The sequence below is a fragment of the Miniopterus natalensis genome, chromosome 13, assembly GCF_054644295.1.
Source record: "Miniopterus natalensis isolate mMinNat1 chromosome 13, mMinNat1.hap1, whole genome shotgun sequence".
Classification (NCBI taxonomy): domain Eukaryota; kingdom Metazoa; phylum Chordata; class Mammalia; order Chiroptera; family Miniopteridae; genus Miniopterus; species Miniopterus natalensis.
In genome coordinates this window covers 10,063,415-10,085,269 of record NC_142093.1, presented here as the reverse complement: position 1 = coordinate 10,085,269, position 21,855 = coordinate 10,063,415, and the positions used below count along the sequence as shown (strand labels likewise).

General features: G+C 42.5%; 3 protein-coding genes across 4 annotated transcripts in view; 1 reads left to right on the top strand and 2 right to left on the bottom strand.

Moving 5' to 3' along the window:
* On the bottom strand, positions 1-8,334 carry CENPO (centromere protein O). Its single transcript, XM_016209014.2, has 7 exons — positions 7,950-8,334; positions 7,538-7,652; positions 6,181-6,341; positions 3,355-3,463; positions 2,418-2,677; positions 1,325-1,496; positions 1-168 (listed from the first exon to the last, which is right to left on the bottom strand). The coding sequence occupies exons 2-7, from the start codon at positions 7,581-7,583 to the stop codon at positions 32-34; spliced, it is 885 nt and encodes a 294-aa protein (XP_016064500.2). The 5' UTR covers positions 7,584-7,652; positions 7,950-8,334; the 3' UTR covers positions 1-31.
* On the top strand, positions 8,108-20,983 carry PTRHD1 (peptidyl-tRNA hydrolase domain containing 1). Of its 2 annotated transcripts, XR_015715512.1 has the most exons (3): positions 8,108-8,359; positions 10,807-11,145; positions 20,871-20,983. XR_015715512.1 is itself a non-coding variant. In XM_016209030.2 (2 exons), the coding sequence occupies exons 1-2, from the start codon at positions 8,108-8,110 to the stop codon at positions 10,975-10,977; spliced, it is 423 nt and encodes a 140-aa protein (XP_016064516.1). In that variant the 3' UTR covers positions 10,978-11,152. The 2 variants fall into 2 exon arrangements, 1 of the variants encoding a protein (XP_016064516.1); XM_016209030.2 differs by lacking the exon at positions 20,871-20,983 and having other exon boundaries at positions 10,807-11,152.
* Positions 17,452-21,855, bottom strand: part of NCOA1 (nuclear receptor coactivator 1) — a 163,346-nt gene continuing 158,942 nt past the window's right edge. The window contains exon 23 of the mRNA XM_087823400.1: positions 17,452-19,734. Within this exon, the coding sequence (XP_087679526.1) occupies positions 19,564-19,734 (171 nt within the window). The 3' untranslated portion in view covers positions 17,452-19,563. The remainder of the gene's footprint in view (positions 19,735-21,855) is intronic.

The following is a 21,855-nucleotide window of genomic DNA, read 5'->3' as shown; positions in this document are numbered from 1 at the left end:
TTTTGATGTGTTCTTTAATGAAAATAATATCCTAGTGGACGAGGCTCATGTCCAACTTCTCTTCTCTTCTTGCAAATGCAGCAAACACGTGATGTAGGGACTCTGTGCGGAACAGGTTTTCATGGGTGGCCCGCTGTTCTTCCCATGAGGCAGACAGTGAGTCAGTCCCTAAGAAAGACTCTATCAGTCTCATCTAGTGCAATTGGGAGAATCAGAACCTGATCACTGATACTCTGGATGTAGGTAACTTTTTTTGGTTAATCCTCACCTGAGGGTATTTTTTTCCATTTCTTTTCAGAGAAAATGGGAGGGAGAGACATCAATGTGAGAGAGACACATCGAATGGTTGCCTCTCACACACACCCTGACTGGGGGCAGGGAGCGAACCAGCAACTGAGGTACGTGCCTTTGACCAGGAGTCAAACCCATGACCCTTTGGTGCATGGCCAGACACTAACCACTGAGTCATACTGGTCAGGGTGGACCAATGTAATTTTTAGATGGGGAACTCAGAATAGACTTTGCCTAGAGAAATCAAAAACCTATGGTATGCCCCAACCGGTATGGCTCAGTTGGTTGGAGCATCATCCCATACACCAAAGGTTGTGGGTTCAATTCCTGGTGGGGAGCTTGTGCAGAAGGCGACCAGTTGATGTTCTCTCTCACATCGATGTTTCTCCCCGCCTTCCCCTCTCTAAAATCAATAAGCATGTCCTCATGTGAGGATTAAAAAAACAAAACTAAAAACCTATGGTATGAAACCTGTGGCAGCTTCAAAATTCCTGCCCCCTAAAAGCATTTTATCTTATTCTTCATTATTGCCCATGTCACATTACTATGGCACACTTAACTGAAACAAGGTCACACACAAACACACAAAATCTCAGCCAGTTCTAAAAAATTCCCCATTTAGAGAATAGTCTCTAGAGAGCTCAATGTATACTGACTTATGTCCATTAGGCTTCAGAGTGAAATGAGTCTTTTGGCTTTCTTTACCACTCTGACCCTATGACTCAGCCTCATGAGCTGTCTCTTCAAGAGCAGTTTCTAATGAAAACAAATTATAAGCTGAAAAAACACTGGCTGAGTTGGAAGGAGCAGAGGAGGAGGGAAAACTATGATAATATCTACTACTTACAAAGGAAGAGAAAAAATTGGTAGAAACAAATTTTACTGTCTTTGTATTTTTCTGCTTATCATGTATAAATAGAGGAAAGTGTCTCAAGAGGTCCAACTTACATCTGCCTATTTTACCCTGTTTCACTCAACCTAAGTAACCCAGAGCTTATTATTTATTTCTCCACCGAGGTAATCTTCCTCTTACCTTCATAAGCAACAGTAACATCAGTTGGAAGGGTTCTTGTGATATCCTTATACATCAGTCTAGCACAAAATGGGAAGGACTGGCTACTCAGCTCTGCTTTGTAAGTAAATGATAGCAGGTTGCACAGTGAGTTTCTCTGCAAGGGTCCAACCAGCAAGGCTGCAAAGTCACTCTAATGGAGGTGGGGTCAAAACAGACACAAAGTATAGACAATTACAGCTCCAAAGGCAGCAAGTGGCTGTTGACACTTCAAACACTGTCTACCCAAAATAGGGCCCCATTAATTAAATTTCAGAGGAATAAAGGACAGAGAAAGGCCTATAAGGACTAATGATAGAGATTTATAGTATAACTAAGAGTCAGTGGCAGCCTAAGGAGGCCTGCAGGAAGCACTTACTAAGTAAATGGCCAGGGGTACAGGGGAGATACTATTTCTGCCAAGAATTTCGTTGACATCATATACATGGCTAAGATGCTTTGTGTCTGCATACACATACCAATTTATCTAAATGAAAGCCTGGAAATTCAATGTCTTTCCAAATGCACTGAGGGGGAAACACGAAGCTTATGAGTGTCACTCATTCCCCACTGCATTCATTCTTGTCTGTTCCCCCCTCTGCAAACCTAGCTCAATTGTAACCCTAAAAAGGTAGGGCAGAGTTCATGCAAAGATGGACAGTATTATTCTGTGATGTTTCAGAAAGCATTATTCTGCTTTGCACCTATACCCCAGGTTCAGCAAGGCACTTGGCACATAGTAGGTGCTCTATCAATCCTTGCTGAATTAACAGTATACCATGTGTACTCTATTACTTTGAGAGGGGAAAGGTCAAATATAAAAGCCTGAAGACAACCACTGGGGAGGGAGTAATCCCTTAACCAGTATTCATGCTTTGACATCACCCAGTTTCATCAGGGAAGAAAAGAGTAGAAAATAGCTTGTATGTAAATAATAAGCATTAGAAGGATAACAGTCAAACTTCTGACTCAGTTATGAAACATTTTAAAATACAAAAGAAAACCGGACCTCCTTTTCCCCCTTTGAAGCCTATCCTGGGCTCATCAAATGCTATGTAAGATTCCAGACAGATACCTGAAGTCGATCTGCCTGGTACTTCCTCCCAGAGTAAGCATTTAGGTATTCGCAGAGACTGAACAGGAAGTGCTGAATATTAGTCTGTAAGTATTTTGCAGATATCTCCTCTAGGGGAATGAAGACTGGAATCGAATGGCGATGTATCCGAAGTGGTTTCTGTATGACAATGTCCATGAAATAGGAATCTAGCAGGTTCCCCTCAAAAGCAGTGTTGATGCAAACACAGACTCCTCGACTGGTCAGTTTTCCACTGAGCCCTGAGGTGAACAAGATAACATCCCTCAACAGCTGTCAGGGAAAGCGGTGTCTTCCTCATCTGGGCATCCCAGTTGCCCCAGCATGACTTAGCATACACAGCCTAAGCGCAAATGTTTGTTGAACAAGTGAATGTCATACACTCTTTCCTGTTGTTAATTCTGGCACACTTTGAGTTTGAATTAAAATGATGAAATGGTGGAAAAGAAAAAAATCCTAAATATAAAATTATCGAGGAAGAGACTTTGAAATTTTCAATTTATCTATTCTCTTTTTTCTGAGTGTTACATAATTTACGATAGTCCCCAGCTCTTCCCACAATCCTCTTGTGACAGATAACGGGGAGAATAAATCCCCATTTTAATGGTGAAACAGACTTGAGCAGTTCAAAGTATTTGACCAGTGGCATAAAGCAAGCCAGCAGTAAAGCAAGCTCTAGTACAGGATCTGGCACACGCTGAATAGCGAAAATGTATAGTTGAAACCAACTGCCAATCAATCTGCTGCACAAAGAGGCCAATATTGTAGGTAAAGATGCCTACAAACAGCATGCCAGCTTTGTGTGTGTATTGAGGGGCCAAAACCAATGCTCAAGTAAGTCCAGAACAAGTAATACACCTAGGAAACTAACTCAGTAGAGACAAGAGACCCAGACTAAATAGGTCAGAAAAAGGTCTACCTGTAAAACGATATGCTTGCAGAATGGCTCTCACATTTTCCCGCTTTCTTTCCAAAACTTCTTGCTCACTGACCTCAAACGTTTGGTCAGGTTCTACATTGGCTTCAACCTGAAAGATAGGCGGCAAATCACACTGGGTACAAAGGGGCATAACACAAAGTCTCTGCCCTCACCTAACTGGAATAAAGCTGAATGCAGTGTTTATTACATAATGAATGAAGAAATGCTACAGTGTCTACAGTGCCACGAATTCACAGTAAGTGGAGGAAGAATCTTGCGGGTCACAGTGTTAGGAATCAGAAGCAGAAACTGTGCTGGTCTGAAGAGTACTGTGCAAGGTGAAAGAAAAAGAGTGTGAAAAAAGTCTAGTATGAGCACAGGGTGAGCCAAACACTTGCGAAGAGGCAAGGCTAGAAAGTTGGTTTGGGTCAAACTGTGCAAGCTTTCAAGTGCCAGGGTAAGAAATACTGACTCTAAGATGTACACTTAGAACTATGGCCCAACAGATGGTCTCAGACTAACTTTCCCTCTGAGAACTACACAACCTGGATGAAATTCCAAAACCAAGTAAGCAAACATGCAAGCAAACAAACAAAATGCTCTGAAGAAATTACACAGCCACCAAAATAGCCAAATTGAAGGTTAAAGGTAAGTGCTTTGAGCTTGGCTGGGCTTATAGCTTCCCCCTCCAAGCATTTGATTTGAATCACAAGGCCTATGGGCCACATAGAAAGCTGTAGGCTACACTTTGTAGCAGTCTCACCGAGACAAAAACTGGAGGCCAGGGTTACCAAAGCAGTCTTTCTAGGGGCCAAGATCCCATAGGAAACACAACCCAACATTCTTTAGGCAATGTACCTCCCAGGCATTTGCCAACTTCTAAACTGCATATGTATACTGGGTACTGAGGAACCAAACAGAAAGAAACTGCTAAAAGTTAAAAAGCTAAGCAGAGGTTATGGCACTTTTTTTCATATACAATACTTATCACTGAATAAAAAAACTTTTACTAGGCATGTAAAGAAAGAGAAACCGATGACTGAAAGCCAAGGAAAAAGAAGACATCCAAAATACGTAAAGAATTCTACAACTTAGATAACCCAATAAAATTTTTGTAAAAGCCTTGAAAAGTATACTTTACAACAGAAGACTCTGACGTGTTCAGTACAGGTACTTACCGTCATTACGTATTAGGCAAATGAAAATTAATCCACAATGAGGTACTATTACACACCCACTATAATGTCAAAATTTTAAAACCAACAATATCAAGTAGTGATAAAGTTGCAAAACAACAGAAAGCTTGTACACTGTTGCTGGGAATGTAAAATTGGTGCAATCACTTTCAAAAACTGCAGTATTTACTAAAGCTAATATGCATACCCTGTGACCCAGTAATTCTACCAAATCCACACCTAATAGAAAAATATATTTTTACATCAAAACACAGGAACAAGAATGTTCATAGCAGCATTTTTTTTTAACATCTTCAACCGAGGATATGTGTATTTTTTATTGATTTTAGGGAGAGGGAGAAAGAATCACTGATGCGAGAGAGAAACATCGATTGGTTGCCTCCCATATGTACCCTGACTGGAAATCAAACCTGTGATCCTTCGGTGCACAGGACGATGCTCCAACCAATTAAGCCACACTGGTCAGGGCAGCAGTATTCTTAATAGCCCCAAAGTGAAATAGCTCCATTAATCCAAATGTCACCAATGGCATAATAGGTAAACTATGGAATATTCATAAAATGATAGTACTATACAGCAATGAAAAAAAGAATGACCACTACATGCAACAACATGGATGAATCTCACAGACATACTTCAGCCAAAGAAGCCAGACATAAGCATTTCATACTTTTACCATTTATATGAAGTTCAAAACCAGGTAAAACCAACGTATGATGACAGAAATCAGAATAGTGGTTACCTTGAGGGAAATGACTGGGAGGATACAAGAGGGAAACTTCTAGGACACCGATACTCTCTGCTTTGATCTGTGTACAGGGTGTGTGCACTTTGTAAAAGATTCTGCAGATTTGTGCACTTTATATTTATTTACATATATTTTTTACTTTAATAAAAAAGTGAAGGGAGGGAGGGAGGAAGAGAGAGAAAGGAGTAAAGGGGGAAATGGAAAAGAAGTGGGAAGGTGAGAAAAAGAAGGAAGGCTGACTATATCCCATGGGCAATGAATGGTTAGTGAAGGTTTTTGAGCAAGGAAATGGCACAGTGTTTTATGAAAGCATTTTCTTGGCTGTGCAGGATTTACTGGAGTAGTACAAATACAAGAAGAGAAGTAGCAGACTATTACAACAATACTGACATCCAAATAACCTGATAAATATTTGTAAGAGATGTGGACAATACCTGAGCGACTGCAATAGAGTGGAGGAGAAAGCACAAAGACTATCTAAAGGAAAATTTCACAGTTCTTGCTGGTGGAACTCGGCTAGACAGAAAATTGAAAAGAGGAAAGAGTCAAAGTTTACTGTGAGGCGCCAAGTCTGGGTAACAGAAAAATGGCACTAATGACAAAAATACCAATGAATCAAGTCAGGATGAGACTGGGGCAACAGGTTCATGTCTGAGGGCAAGTTAAAAGACTATTATGAAGAACTTGCCTGGGCCATCATAATGCCTGACAATGGTTAGTTGACACTGATATTAGCTGATACTCTACAGGTTTCATGAGGGATCAAGGACTGAAATCGATCCACTAAGATCACAGGTAAAACACATTATACAAATTTGCGAATTCCCAGATCATGCTCTTTACACCTTAGGAAAACCTGCCGACAATCACCCTTGTACTCACTCTGGCTTGACGTCGTTTCACTTCAGCCCTCAATTTATCTCGCAGATTTCTCAGTTTATGAATCTTGCTTCCAAGAGTGCTTTCCACTGCCTGTGCTTCCTGTGGCTCTTCAAATTTTTTACGAGATCTAGTCTCTAGTCTTTCCAAGTGAGCTAGAACACCTGAAGAAAGTAAAGAGAATTTCTCAAGAAATCAAGGATTTCTAACTCTGGCCACATGAAGCATTTCAGAGAAGAACAAAGGGTGACCCTTTTTTCAGAACGTCGTGCCCAGTTAATCGTTAGGCACTGGCCCCAATTTATAAAACCAGAAGAACTGACACCAGAAGCCAAAGCTCAGCAACTTCTTAGCCTGAAAACTGATGTACAAACAGGCCGTCCCTAACCAGGACAATGTCCAAAAAGAGCATTATCTGAATACAGCTAATCTCAATCCATGATCATAATAACCCAGAAAAAAACACATAGTCATCAAACTCACGAACTTCTCAGAAACTGTTTTTTAAAATGTAGGTTTTTTTAAAGCATATCTTCTCAAAGTGCACATGTGTAATTCTTTGAAGCTCTGAAAAATATTAGTACAGGACCATCATGACACAAACTAAAAGGAGCTGTCCACAAATATTACCGGGTATTAGAGAGGAAAACAAGCTCACTGCTTGCAAGAAACTGAGGCAAATTTCAGTTCCCTGGAGAATGACTAAGAACCAGTACAGGTGCACCACACCTGTATTACTGCACCACAACGCTGTTATTCACCTCTATTTCCCAGGTGAAAAAACGGAGGCAGAGAAGGGTAAAATAACTTGCCCGAAGCCACAGTATTTATAATAGCAGAGCCGGGACTCAAACCAAACCTAACCAACGCCAAAGCCACTGCCTGCACTGCCTCTTCCACAGGAGTAATGCATACATGGCCCCCCAAATCCTGGGAAGAGGGAGAGAGACCTTACTGGCCCAAACTGTAGCTCTGAGTAGAAACACTGAGCATATTATGAATGCAAACTATCGATTTAAAAAGGGGCAGGGGCCTAGAAATATGTGAAGCATTTTTTCCCTGACGGTAGCTGTCTGTCCCTCTAAGTAAGTCTTCAATACGGGTATGCCTCCAGGTAGTGGGCTCGGTTCCAGGTCAAGCAATAAAGTGAGTCCTAACTTTTTGCAGGTGGAGGGTTTTACCTTCAATTTGCAAAAACCGCAAAACCTGTGAGGCGCAATGGGCGCATGCTCGTATTAGCTCCTCTCACTATTCTGCTCCCAAACTGGACAGGTTGCACAAGCGTTAGGAGGAAAGGGCCCTGAGCCTGGGGGTCACCTTTGGACAGCAGCAGGTAAGCGCAACCATTTAAATACAGTACCTCCTTTGGACTCGCCCTCTTGACTTAAAGGTTTCGCCTGTTCCATTGACTCAGATTTCCAAGAGCCTTCCTAGGAAGCTGTCAGGCACTGCTAACAGGGACCAAAATTTCCTTGCTGGTAAAGGAAAAATGGGGAGTCACATCTAGTCATATTTAGACAAACCCAGACGGTAGGACACACACAACTCAACACTCCAAGCGTCACTGCCAGGACTCCCCTTCCCTGACCCGCGCTCTCCCCGAGTGCGAGCCCGCGGCGTCCGCGTCCACCTCGCGGGCCCAGCGCGCTCCCGAGGGCACCGCCCCTCGGTTCCAGCCGTGCTGCCTTCCTCACGGAAGGAGCTGTAAGAGGCCGGTTAGCCTCCCACCCTGGTCACCGTCCCGTCCCTCACGGAGTCTCATTTCCCCTTACCTTTTCTCCTCTGGCTCACCCAGCCCTGGGACTAGAGTTCCCGCCGTCCTCGAGTTCCCGCCGTCCTCCTTCAAAACCAAGCCGATAGGACCCAGCATGCTTTGCGCAGCCACCGTACAAAAACATGGCGGCGCTCAAGGCCCCTCCCTGATCCCGGCATGCACCGGGGGATAGGCCAGGCCTTACTGCTGGGCAGGAAGATGGCGGCACCTGGAGCGCAGCCGCAGATCTTAGTCCAATACTTGGTGTTACGAAAGGATCTATCGCAGGCTCCGTTCTCCTGGCCAGCGGGCGCATTGGTAGCGCAGGCTTGTCACGCAGCCACTGCGGCTTTGCACACTCACCGCGACCACCCGCACACAGTCGCCTACCTCCAGGAGCTGGGGCGCATGCGCAAGGTGGTCCTTGAGGTGAGGCACCGGGCCGAGGGGGAGGGGCGCCGAGACCGGAAGTGGGTGTGGCCTTGAGTCAGCGGGCCCACCGTCGTGGCTGGGGACTGGCGTTACGGGGGTGGTCTTTAGCATCTAAGTGTTGGAAACGGTTCTGAGGTGATTTGAGCTACTACTCAGGGAGCCTTCCCTTGGCGGGGGAGGGCCTGACTGTGAAGAGTGGACGTCGGGCCCGTTCTTGGTGCTTCTCGCACCCGCCCTGTCTTACCTGCGGCCCTGTTGTAGACACCTGTGCGGGAGGCGGCTGGCGGACCGGGACTCGCCCGCCTGGGCACCGGGCGGGCTTTCAGCGCCGCCGCCCGGGAACTTGTTCCGCTCCCTTCCCGCGAAACCGATCCAGGATACGGGCGCTGGGTTCCTTATTGCGCGTGCAGTCGAGCTGAAGCGTTTACCGGGGCATGACGCCACATTGCTTGAAAATAAATGTGAACCCTAGTGTAAGTTGAACCTAGCAGCACAAACACCAGGGGTGTAAAGTAGCGGTGAGGTCCTTTTTGCAGGTAGCCAAACAGATCTTACCGTTACCCTTTGTAGTTTCAGCTCTAGAAATGTATCCCAAGAAGGTAATTAGATGCACCCAAAGAGCATTTTGCAAGGATATTCATAGGAGCACTTTATAATGGTAAAAAATGTGGAAATCACTCAATTCCCAATACTAGGGATTGGTTAATTTTTGTCCTCAATGGATTATGAAACTAGTGTAAATCATGTTATTAGTGCATATTTAGTTGGAAGAGTGTTCATGATGTGATGCTAACTATATTCTACATACAAGATGATCCATATTTTAAAAGGAAATACATCTCAATACTAAGCAATGAGTGATGGGATTTTATTTCCCAGTACTTCTTTTTCGTTTTCTACATTAAGCACATATTTTATAATGAGAAGAATTGCTTTTATTTTAAAGCTGTTTTCCCTCATAAAATGTATTTGTTTTAATAAATAAGCAAACCAGAACCCTGGGGTGGAGGGGTAGGGTAAGTCCTTCATGGCTAGGTGGAAAAAACAGGTTATTTTTGCAAGAGAAAAATTGCTGTTGGGTAGTGAAACATCAAACAGTAACCTGTAGTATAATGTCTTGAGAATTTATAGGCAAGCAGAAAAGAAGCAGATAGCTTTTCATTAAGATTCTTTTTATAGGATAAGGGCCTCAAGAAACCTCTGGTTCAGACATCCCCCTCTCCCTGTCTTTCAGGCAGATAATATATTTACTTTTTTCTAAGATGAGAGAAAAGCCCACAGATTATCCCGAGTTTAAAAGACATCTCATGGTTCCTAGTTGTTAGCCATGACTCAAGAAAGGGACTTCGGAGTCACCAGTGATTAAATTAAGGTACTGCTGTAGGTATAAAGACTAATAAAAATATAATGCCAAGGTTACTGTGTGCCAGGCACAGGTCTGTGCCTAATTTCATTGAATCCTGAATACTACTAGGAAGCATTATCATCTGTTTTATGCAGGGGAAACAAAGGCCCAGCTAAGTCAGTAATTTATGAACAATCACCGAATCAGTAAGGGGTAGGGCAAGGGTTTGGACTCACTCTACTTGCACAATGCTGCTGCCTGTTGCTGCAGAAGTAAGTGTGTGTGTCGAGGGGGTGAGGGGGTGGGGGGGTGAGGGGGTGCAGACCATGAGTTCTGGAGCTGGGCTCTCCTTGAAGGACTCAATAGATTATTGCTCAATCCCTGCATCCTCTAATTCGACAAAACAAACCTGGAGTCGTCATTGCAGCTTCTGCCTTCATAGGGAAGAAATATCCTTATGCAACATTAATTTATTTTCCGAGTGGTAGTTTTAATACTTACTGTAATGGGGTTCAGCACTGGTGATAAGGATGGTGAGAAAAAATTTCCAAAGGATGTTAGAGAATAGTTTGCCCTCCCTCATGTTAACTAGTGGGAACTATCCCAGAAGGAAAATCCTAGGTTTGGTAATCCTAGGTGGGGTAAGTTGAGCGGGGAGGAGGGAGGTGGAGACAGTATGATTTCAGAAATCCTTCCAGTAGTAGTCAACTCTTAAAGTCAGAGCTGGCTGAAGGATTAGGGATAGCTATTTGGGCATCAGCCGTAAGAAAACTAGAAAATGTATAGAGCATAATTACTGACAATACATACAGCATTGCAAGAAGGAAGAGAAAAATCTCCATTTTATAAACATAAATATTAAGCCTCTCCCCTTCTCCCTCTCCCCCCCCTAGCCCCCAGGCAGCTTATCTAAGGTCCTACAGAGAGTGAATGGGAAATGGAGCAGTGAAGCTGTTACTTCTGGAAGCTTGCTCTACAGCTCCTTTGGGAGAACTTGTTCCTCCACTTTCAGTTACAAGGAAACCCCCCCCAATACTTTTTTCCCATTGACTTGACACTTCCTAAATGGGCTATTCGATCTGTGTTCTGCTTCTGGTAGGCCCCAGATGAGACCACGCTAAAGGAGTTGGCTGAGACACTGCGACAAAAGAGCATCGACCACATGCTATGGCTGGAGCAGCCAGAGAATGTCGCCACTTGCATTGCCCTCCGTCCCTACCCCAAGGAAGAAGTGAGTCAGTATTTGAAGAAGTTCCGATTGTTCAAATGACTGATGTTAGGACTTGCTTTAATATACTTGAGTGTCAGCTGGATCCAGAAACTGTATGCCATCTGTCCCTAAGCATCATGTACTCCTTCCAGTGGCAACTTGCTCTTCCCTTTAATTTACGACGATTTCTTGAGGGTCAGACACATGTTCACATTAAAATTGTTATTAGTAAGTACTTCCTCTTATTTTTAATTATTACTAAGTTCAGATGGAGAAAGTAGATGAGCAGCAGTATTGTTTATGGTCATTGCTCAAATAGAAGATTTGGTTAGACCCCTAACCAAAAAGGTCAAGGAAATGCCTTTCCATTTTTGTTAGGGATAACAGAGTTCATCTCATAACCCAGGTTTAAAACTTTGCCTCTGAATTTCTTATTCACATCCAGTTATTGTTGAATCTAAGATACCAACTTTAAGACACACCATTATTTTATGTGTTAAGAAAGATATACTGCCAGTTAAAGACATGCAATATAAGATGTATTTTAATTTTAAATGTTAAAATATACATATTTCTTAGATTTGATGAAATTTGTCAAATGCTACATCTATTTTCTTGTAGTTGCTGGTGCTACCACCCTGTATTAGGCTCTCACTTTGCTTGTCAGAGGGTCCCACAGGTCTGCTCACCTCTAATGGATCCTGGTTACAATCCAGCAAATGTTCTGCCACCAGGCTTATATAGGGTCACTGAGCACCCTGTTCAGTATAGGCTCCACCTTGCCCATGGAATAAAATCAGAACTCCTTAGCTTAGCCTTCTGGCCCTCCACATTTGTATTCCTACCTATCTTTTTAGGTGAGTCTTCTGTTCCTTTATCCAAACTTGATGTTGCTGCCCTCTAGCCTCTGGTCTGGGAGTTCAATGTTCAAACTCTTCCCCTCCCTTTCCTGCCTCTGGGCTTTAAACTATTTCTGACTCAAGTGCTATATCTTCACAAGTCTTACCCATCCAAAAATGATAGTTACCTTCTCTGATTGTCTATAACACTATATAACATTTAAAGTATTTTTGCAAACATTTGGAAATATCTACTGAAATTGCTTGTCTATCTGTGAAGCAAAGTTTATAAAGGGTAATTTGTTCAACAGATATCTGCTGCATGTCTACTGTGGCAGGCTATACTAAGAGCTGAGGATATAAAGATAAAAGTTTTTACTCTCAGGTAGCTAACAATCTAGTGAGAAGACAGATGTAAAAACAATAAAGTACAAGGTAATAGTGGTATACTTTTCTCCCCACATCCCCTAGATACCAAGACTACTGAGGTACTAGATATGATTTTTCTTTATAAGGATGTTCACTTGAAACTAGGAGAATGAATAGGGAGAATTAGTATAGTGCTGAGGGCAGAACCAACCCCAGGAAGTCAAGTGAACAGAGTTTCAAGAGGGAGAGAGTAATCAAGTGCAGCGTAGGTTTTCAGTAAATAAGAACCGAAAATATTTAGCAATTGGGAATCCATTGGTTAACTTGGTGAAAGCAGTTTAAATAGCACATGAGGGTGGGAATCAGACTGGAGTCTATAGAGACAATAAAGGAGAGAGAGGTAAGAGGTGGGGCCTGTTCTTTCAAGAAGCCTGAATGGGTGGAGAGGGTAATGATTGAATGGGGGTTGGAAAGGTGAATGCTGGGTCCCATAGAAGGAATTTTCTTAGATACTTGAGCAAGTTGATGGGTGAAGAGAAGGAGGGTAAGAAAAGAAACTGAAGTTAGTAAATAGAATAACTGATAAAAAGTCCAGAAAAAAAGTGGAATGAGGTGGGCCAAGGCCATAGGGAAGGAGTGGCCTTGAAGAGAGAGTGAAACCTTTTTTGAGATGGGAGGAAAGGAAGTAGGGAAAGGTATGGATGCACATAAGAGGAAGCAAGCTGAAGTTGACTGAACCTGTTGACTTAATCTTACTCTATGAAGTAGGAAGCATACCGCCTTTCGTACCACCGAGCAAACTTTCTGACACTGTGTTACATGGCGTAGCATAGTGGTTAAGAGTTCAGACTCTGGTTGGTGTCAGATGGCCCAAGTCCAAATACTGCCTCTCAGCCATTCAAGCTGTGTGAGCTTGGGCAAGGCACTGCACTTCCCTGAGCTCCAGTACCTTCATCTGTAAAACAGGGATTTACAGGGGTATGATGTGGACTAAATGTGTTAGTTGGTACAAATCCCTTAGGACAGTGCCTTGGCACTTGGTGCTAGAACCTAAGCATAAAAGTATATTTGAAGACACAGCCCTCAAAGAGCTGCCTTCAAAGAGCTTTTGGTCAAGTCAGCCAGTTGTCTGCTTCCTTTTCTGCTAAGGAGTGATGCCATTCAAGAATCCTCAAACACTCCCCGCTGTTTCCATGCAAGACAATTAGGAAAATGTTTCCAAATGACACTGCACCCAAGAATAATTTTTTTAAAAGAATTTTGAATTCTGCAGTAAGACATAATGACAAAGCCACAGAGAGACAAAGCTACACAACTGGAAATTAAGAGCTCAGGCAAATCCCTAGAGCAGAGATCTGAGCGCAAAAGCATAAACTGGGGAAAGGACAGGCACTCATGCTGACCCAGAGTGAGAGCAAGGTAGTAGCAGGGAAGTAGCAGATTTTCTTACTAGTATGGGCTAAGACCATTATCATTTGAACAAGATCAGTGTTTACCGAAGGGTGGTCCCTAACTCAGATCACATGAGTACTTGTTAGAAACACAGTACAAATTCTCCAGCCTTACCCTAGACCTGAATCAAAAACTCCGGTGTTACCTAGAAGCAGCCTCATCTCAGGAGGCAGCCAGCCTAAAAGGTGAAAAATAAACGTGTGTGATTTAGAGTCAACGCATTATGATAGTGTGTAATGTGCTTACAGGAAGGAGTCAAGATGGAGAGCAACAATCTGGCACTAAATACACTGTATCCGGCCTTGCGTACCAAGTTTACAAAAAACCCATATTCTTCAAAAGAACAAAATTGTGCTGCAAGCCCTTGAAGAGGTGATAAGTCCATGACAAGAATCTCCTATGCTTTATAAGTTTCTTATATATAAAAATGTTTTAAAATGAGCAGTGTGTCCATACGTGCTAGTCAAGCCTGACAATTTTATGATGCAGGTGGTCTTGTGTCCAGTTTACACAAACTGGCTTTGACTTGCTCAAGGTCAAAGTCAGTGGCAGGACCAGGATTGAAAACCAGTTTTTTTGTCAGTCCGGCCTTCCCTTAACCTCTCATAGTGGGTTACCTATTCAGTTCCCAGCCATGTAGATGCTAGAGGGTGGTTGTGAGTGGTTCAAGCACTGGGAAGCTGTGCTTCCCGTTGTACGTTGGTTAATTGATGCTCTGGATTACAAGTCTTCCTGTGACTGTGAGTCATATGACTCAATACCCTAGGGCCCAATTATCACTGGATGAGCTGACAAAATTGAGTTTCTGAACTTGTAAAGCTGAGGATCAATGTCTAGGTCATTGCTTCTCAAGGAGCTGACAGAAAGCAGAGCGCTTGTCTAGAGGTGGTTGTTAAAAGCACATTTTAGTGCTGTTTAATCTATATACATCTTCCCCAGATTCTGAGACGCCATCCTTGGGGTGTGTGCCGCGCTTCCTGGTTGAGAATCTTGGCGACAGTGAACCACTGTTACTGATGAAAAGGGGTTAGTGCAGAAAAATGGCTGAGAACCACTGTCCTTGCCTGCCAATGCCTCACTAGTTTTAGCCATCCTCCGAGGTCAAGTTTAGCAAGAAGAGGGGACTCATCTAAGTGTGGGGACCAGTAAAGACTTCTTGGAAAGGGCACAAGAGTATTAGCCTTGCATACTGCCTGGCAGAGTGGAAAGAAAAGGATTCCTCAACTGACTCCACTGTTCCGAAAGCAGCAACTTCAGACAAGCATGTGTACTTCCCACACTGCCTAGCAACAGCTCATCAGAAGATGGAAGAAACACCAAACCTTGGTCTAAAGTTCGTGTTCTACTCAGTACCTTAGGGCCTCTGAGAGGAAAACATGATAAAACAGATACTCCATTCTGTTCTGAGACAAATATAAATGATTAGACCAGAGCCCAAATCCAGTACAGGAGAAAAATTCTTTGTCTGCAGAAGGATCAAGAGCCAGAGAAAAGTGAAAGCTTCTCTGATCTAAGAAACCAAATTTCCTGCCTCACAAAAGGGATCCTGTCAATCATTTTATATTTTATACCTGCCCCACAAGGAACCCATTTTCCAAAATACTTTTAAGCTAAGGAATGACACTGCAGCTTCATGGAGCCCCCTTTTCCTTTCCTATTTAGATATGAAGGGACAGAATGCCTCTCCCAAAATTATAGGGGGACACCTTGCTGACCTCATGCCAAAGCTCACCCCCATCTAGGCCTCCAAAGGGCAGGCTCTGCCTGCCTCCAGGAGAAGGGGCCAGGTCCTCTCTCCTCAGTCCGTAAGTTCTCATTCCTTTTCGAGGCCTGTTTTTAAAAGTTATTTCACATAAGAAAATTGCCTAAGGCCACACAATGAGACTCCGAATTCGTACTACATAATAGTACAGGATCATGAATCCAGAATTTAGAACTAGAAGACTTGGTTTCAAATCCCAATCCACTGACAGAAAGTATTTGTGTCATAACCTCTTAGAGTTTTTCTTTTTACAACTATCTCAAAGGGCTGCAGAGGGCACATGAATGGACCTAAAAGCACCTTACAGATTGTCCCAGTACCAGTTTATTTTTCCTGAACGTTTTAAATACTGTCATCAACTACAATAGAGTACTGTGTAAAATATTCTAGAATACTGTTAAACTCTATAAAAGCCTGTACATCAGGCTGGATAGAGCTAGTAATGGAAGAGACCTCAGCTAGTGGCTGGCTGGCAGTTTCCAAGTGAATCCCAAAGCCTATTTCATGTTCCTCCTTGAGCCCAAGGCTGATTTAACTCACTTCCCAGTCTACCAGCTAACATAATTCTAATAAAATGTTTATGAACACTCAGGAATATTAATTAACAATTTAAAAAACCAGCTCTCTGGGCTCCTTCCCGGGTCCAGGCCTTTGCCTGTGCTGTTCCTCAGGCTTCTCTTCACTGGCTTCCTCGCCCTGCAGACCTCCCTTCAAATGCCAGTCCTTCCTCAGAGAAGCCTTCCTGGGCTAGCTCTCCCTCACACCACTTAACCCAGTTCTGATTATAACTATGTAAGTCCCCCGTGTGAATATAAGCTCTGGGAGGGGAGGGTCCATGTCTGTCTGGATCCTTCCATATCCCTACTTAACCTTGGAAAAGGACAATAAATGTACTAAATGAGTGAATGAGGCCTGAGCTTTGTGTTTCTTTAATCTTGTTAAGAGCTCTGTGGCAATAAAAGTAAAATACATAAAACTAATTTAGCACTGGCAGAAAAAGTTCTGGATGGAGGAATGCTTCCTTTGGCAGTTTTCTCCAATCAAAGGAATTTATGGACTTAATTAACTCATCAAGATCTTTCTGAAATACAGGAATGGTCAGGGATCAAGCTTGCTCTGAACCATTCACTTTATTAAGTGGAGCTGCTCCTCTGGGAAGATCAGCTAGTCAGCAAGGAAATCAGCAGCTTCCTGTGTAAACAGACAGTTGTCCTTTCTTTTTCTTTCATTGTCAGGACCCAGAAGACAGTTTCTGGGTACAGAGCCTATCCTAGGCAAAACCATAAAGAAGATGAAGTTTCTCTGTATCAACCTCACTTTTTCCTCAATTGTTCTATTTGTTTTTCTAATTGGGCCTTCCCAACTACTTTAGGATAAATTTAAATCAATGTTTAGCCTCATCTAAGAGAAGTATCATTCTTACCTTATCCCAGGTATGGGAGAAAAAATTTTGTTCCCCATAAATATGACTTCAGACAACAGCTACCAAATCTGTATGTACTTATGTGTAGGAACATGTGTGGGATATACACCCTCCCATCCTCTACTATTACACTTGCTTACCCTCCTTACCCAGGCCCTACTTAGCCAAGTATTAGTGGATTTAAGCTGCCTGAAAAATACACAAGTAAGAAATAGGGCCTAATATAAAATGCACTGTCAGATTGAAGGAGCCTTCTCAAGTAAGATCCGACATCTGCATAATAAATGCTAGTATATAAAAGCCAGTAACAGGGAGAGATGGTATCTTGTGCCTCTGAAGTGCTGCCTGGACCAGATCTCCTGAGTAACAAACAGCGGGACCAGAGAGATTAATCATCAGACAAATGGTCAAAGTCAGAACTTCCTCAAGGCCCACTATCATGCCTTCACTTTGACCTCAAATTTCACTGAGCTGGTTCGTATTAGGGTGACTTCAAGGGTTTTTGGCTTCAGGAATCCTTTCTTTTATTACCCTTTAATTCCCCATTAGTCATTTTGCGCTTTCGCAATCCCTGCAGGATGTAGGTTTCATTTTTTCCCTGTGAATGAAGAGGCAACCCATGAAGTTGTTAAACAAATTCTATTCAGTAGCTGGAAAAGTGCATTTCCTGTGGAATGACAGGAATTACATAGAAGCAAGCAATTTTATTTTCCTCAAATGTAGCAATAATTTCAGTCTGTACATACATAAAACAAACAGTGCAATTATAAAACCTTGAAGGTGACATGCATATGTTAAGGTGCAGTTGGGATGAGGGAGGATGTTTAGCATCTCCGATTTTCCTTACCACTTTTTTTTCTAGTTCCTTATGCAAAAGCACTGAGTCAGGAAACTTCATCTGGAATGCTGAAGTTAAAGGTGAACTTCCTGAAGTCTGCAAGTCTAAATATCACAAACAGAACAGAAATGACATCCTAGAGCAGTTTGGTAGGGACTAGAGTAATATGGCTGGGCTTCCAAGCTGGGAATGAATGACATCGGGGATGCATTTTTCTGAAAAACTAAAAGAGATAATGTTTGTAACTGAGTGTCCTATTCCTCTTTCATTGTTGCTACCCATGTGAGCCCTTCCACCAATCTTTTGTTCCGGCATTATACTTTCTGAATAGATGCTGTTCAATGGAGTTATTTGTAACTAAGGGTGGTGAGATGCAGAAAGGAGGACCTGGGAAAATGGCTTCTTCCTTGATGTCTGAGTCCAAGCTCCTCTTCCATTGTGAGTTCTTATGGCCTTTTCTCTGCCACGGAAGCAGAGGTAGCTGGTGCGCAATGTCAGGTGTTGTCATCATTCACAGGCCCAGGAGTGCAGGTAAAGGCGAGTGATGGGGATCTACCTTTGCTTCTTCCACAATACCTTCCTCAAGCTTTCCTGGCCTTGCAGTGGAACTTCTAGAACTAGAAAGTCAGTTCACTGAGTCCTTGACTCAGAGGCCAGGATGAGACAAGATGTGGCAGAGTGACAAGACACAAAGGGAAAATATGGTACCAATTAGCCTCAGAGCAGAATAAATTTGTATTTGCACTGATGAAAATTCAAATTCCCAAAGTCAATCTAAAAAGAAGAAGATTTTCTTTGAATACTAATTTTTCTCTGTACAAGTAGCCTGTGCACTTCTGGTGACAATTCCTTACACTGCTCTCAAGGTAGATGGTCCCAGGGATACTCTAGGGCAGTGAGCTCTAGCGTGTCTGGAACGGCTCTTTCTGGCCATTGGCATTTTGATTTGAATCCCAAAGTAAATCCATACATGGCATCACAGTTATTAAAATAATGAAATATTACTAGCCAGATGTAACTGCAATTCAATCAATGTTATATTTCACACACAAATATAGAAAAATCAAGAGTATGATAATAAAGCCATAAAATTAAACAGAAGGAAATTTCTACAAGAAATCAAATATATTTACAGTGAGATTTAAAGGGAAAAATAAGCTACTTGGATCATAAACTTAATTTTATTTTAAATAACTTTAGCTACTTCAGCTGTTAATACAATAAAAGCAGAAAGAACAGGCTGCCTTTTCCCAGATTTAACCAGAAAATTGTATCTACAATAATTGACAGAACTCACTTCTTGTCCTTCACCCATCTCATCAAAAATTATTGCATTCTCCCCAAACTGGTATTTTTTGGATTCCTCTGAAGACACTCGTTTCATCCTCACTCTTGGAGGCATCTTGGTTTAAATCCATCTTTTAAAAAAAGGAGAAGGGGTACAACGTGGAGGCAAAATATTCTCTTGAAGCCAACAGATAGAGTTGCTAGAAGAAGCTGATTGTACACACAAGCTGCTAGGGGCCGGGAAGGCTGCTGATGAGACACGCGATGGCCTTTGGTGGGCGGGCACGGGCCCTTCTTCCTGGCAGAGCTGGGGCTGGGCCAGCGGAGGCAGAGCTCTGTCTTCCCCTCACAACTTGTTGTTTTGGTTTTCCTCCAAAGGCCTTCATCCAGATAAGAAGCCAATGACTGATTACAAAAATAAGAATAATTAAATTTGGCTCAAGAAATAGATTGTCCAACTGTTCTGCCTTATTTTTCAATATCCAAGGCCTTTACAAAGAAACAAAAGCATCTCTCAATCTCCCAACAAAAGTGAACTCCTCTTTTTTTTTGCTCCAAATGCTACGACCTGAAGAATGGCTGCAGATTGAGATATCAAAAATCTCAGAAAAATATATAATATATTTGTATATCTCTGTATGTCTATTATTTAAATTTCACATTCCTTTAAAAGTGGTTATTCAGTCAGTAGCTGCTGAAGGAGGCTCTTCTGCTGGGCCTGGGGGGTCTGTGGTCCTGCCGTGGGTTTTTGAGTTCCCAGTGGACCAGGCTGGTTCAGGTAAGGGTCCCCGCCTACCAGATTCACTGTACACTGGACGTCAGCAAACACCTGAACCTGTTGCACCTGCTGGAACACAAATAAAAGATGTGTTTAGACAGAAGGGTCTGCCCCCCCGGCTTATGAGTGGGTACTACTTGAAGTGGAAACTCACTAGAGCATTCCTCTAGTCTGTAGTCACCACAGAGAAGAACTCTTCTGTCTTCTTGTCCTACAAAAAGAAAATCGCTGCACTCATTTTGCTCAGGGTTCTGGAAAGTTCACACTTTAAAAATAAAATAAAAATCGGAATGGTCAAGCCTCCTACAGGGTTGCCATCAATACCGAAAGTGAGCATTGTTGCTAATATTGCCAAGATTGGGAAAAGCCCAGTTTCAGAGACTGGGTATCCAGTGGTGGGTTAAAAAAAACACACATGTTATTTGGAAAACTGGTTTAAAAGCATTCTACGGATGACTTTAGTAGGATAAAAAAATTCTTTATGATGTTAGAAAATTAAGGATTTTAACCCAGTATTAGCAAAATAAAACCACCACAACTCAGTAACAGGACATCAGCATTAATGTCCTGAAGGTTTGCATAGTATCTAAATGTACTATTACATGGCTTCTTTATATATTGCCTTTAGAATTACAGCAAAATATTAGCAGAACAATTTTATATTTAACTTCTTTTTCCTGATAGACAATTCATTTAAACACATGAGTTAAAAATAACAGTAAACTAGCTGAGAACAGTGTGAATTTTCCCTTTAACTACTTTCAGTAATTATACAAGTATTCCTTTAAAATGTCTACAGTTGCATAGTTCTAGCATTTTCTATTGGGAAAACAAAACCAGAAGTTAGTCTTTACCAATCAGTATTATTAAAGTCATTTGTAGAACTGATAAAGGACAACATCCCACTGTGAATGTTCCAGACCAAGAATGGAGAGGCCTTCTCAGTTATCTAAGTGCATGTAAGTGTCTGAAGCTTTTGGCAAACTTGTGTCTTGTGTTTTAATAGGTTCCTGAAGTATTTTAGAGTAGTGGTTGATGCATTTTTTTTTTTTTTTTGGGGGGGGGCGTACATCACTAATTCATGCCAATTACACTCAGCTTTTCTGAAAATTTTTTTTATCCTAATTGAATAAAAGTTATTCTCCATTAACCTTCACTGGCCAAATGTGAAATGTCCCAACGATCCAACTGCTGTGTCAATCTAGGTTCTGGTCCTCTAGATCCAGTGACGCCTCCAGTCTACTCTCCTTCCGCTAAAGCAGACATCCCTGAGCCTTTTGGTGCCTGATGAATTAACTCTCTACCTAGGTTAGCACCATTTCCCTCCTTAGCCTCCTCTTTCCCATTTCCCGAATTTTGTTTCTTGCCTCCACATGCTCCCATTGGTGGTTTTCTTCAGGGCTCTTTCTTGTGTATCTAAAATAGACCGCCTCTCTGGCTGCCTCTGTGCGCCCCACCTTCGTTCTCTGTAACTCCTCACTCCTAGTGCCCTTCTAGAGCTCACCCTGGCCTGCCTCTCCCCCATGTCCACAGTCTCCCTACTGGTGCTCCTGCTTCTCTAGCCTGTGTTCTTCTCCTGCCCTCTCCTGCCTTGCCTCCCTCAGCCCCGGGCTCCAGAGACAGCCCCCGCCTCCTCTCCCTGCTCTTTCCCTCACCCTTTTCTGTCTCTGAGTTTCTGCCCAACTCACTCCCCAGCTTCTGTTTGGCAAAGACAAAGACACCAGAGCAAAGAGAGATCTGATGATGGGCTACAACAGAAAGAAGACTCTGCCCCTGAAACTTACAATGAGCACAAACTATAGGGTTTTTAGGCGCTGATTTTTTAAAAACAATTAACATATACTTTCATGTTTATATGTTTCAACTTATGAAATACTGGGGCAGAACATAAGATGTTTTTGTCCCCTAACACTTAAAAACATTTTTGATAAAGGCATGAAAAAACCAACTAGAAAGAAAATTGTTTCTTTAAAAAAATAATGCTTTTTAAAAAGATAGTCTATATTGAAATTTAAAAAAAATGGAAAAGAGTAAACCGAACTGTAACAAGTACACATCTCAGCCATTTTGAACCTGACAAGGAGGTCCCTCAGCCCGGGCCTCAAAGAACTTCTCACATCAATGCGGACTTCACAGCAGGCAGGCTTCAGGTTCCCCAGGTGAGGCGGTGGTGGGGGAGCCAAGTCCCAG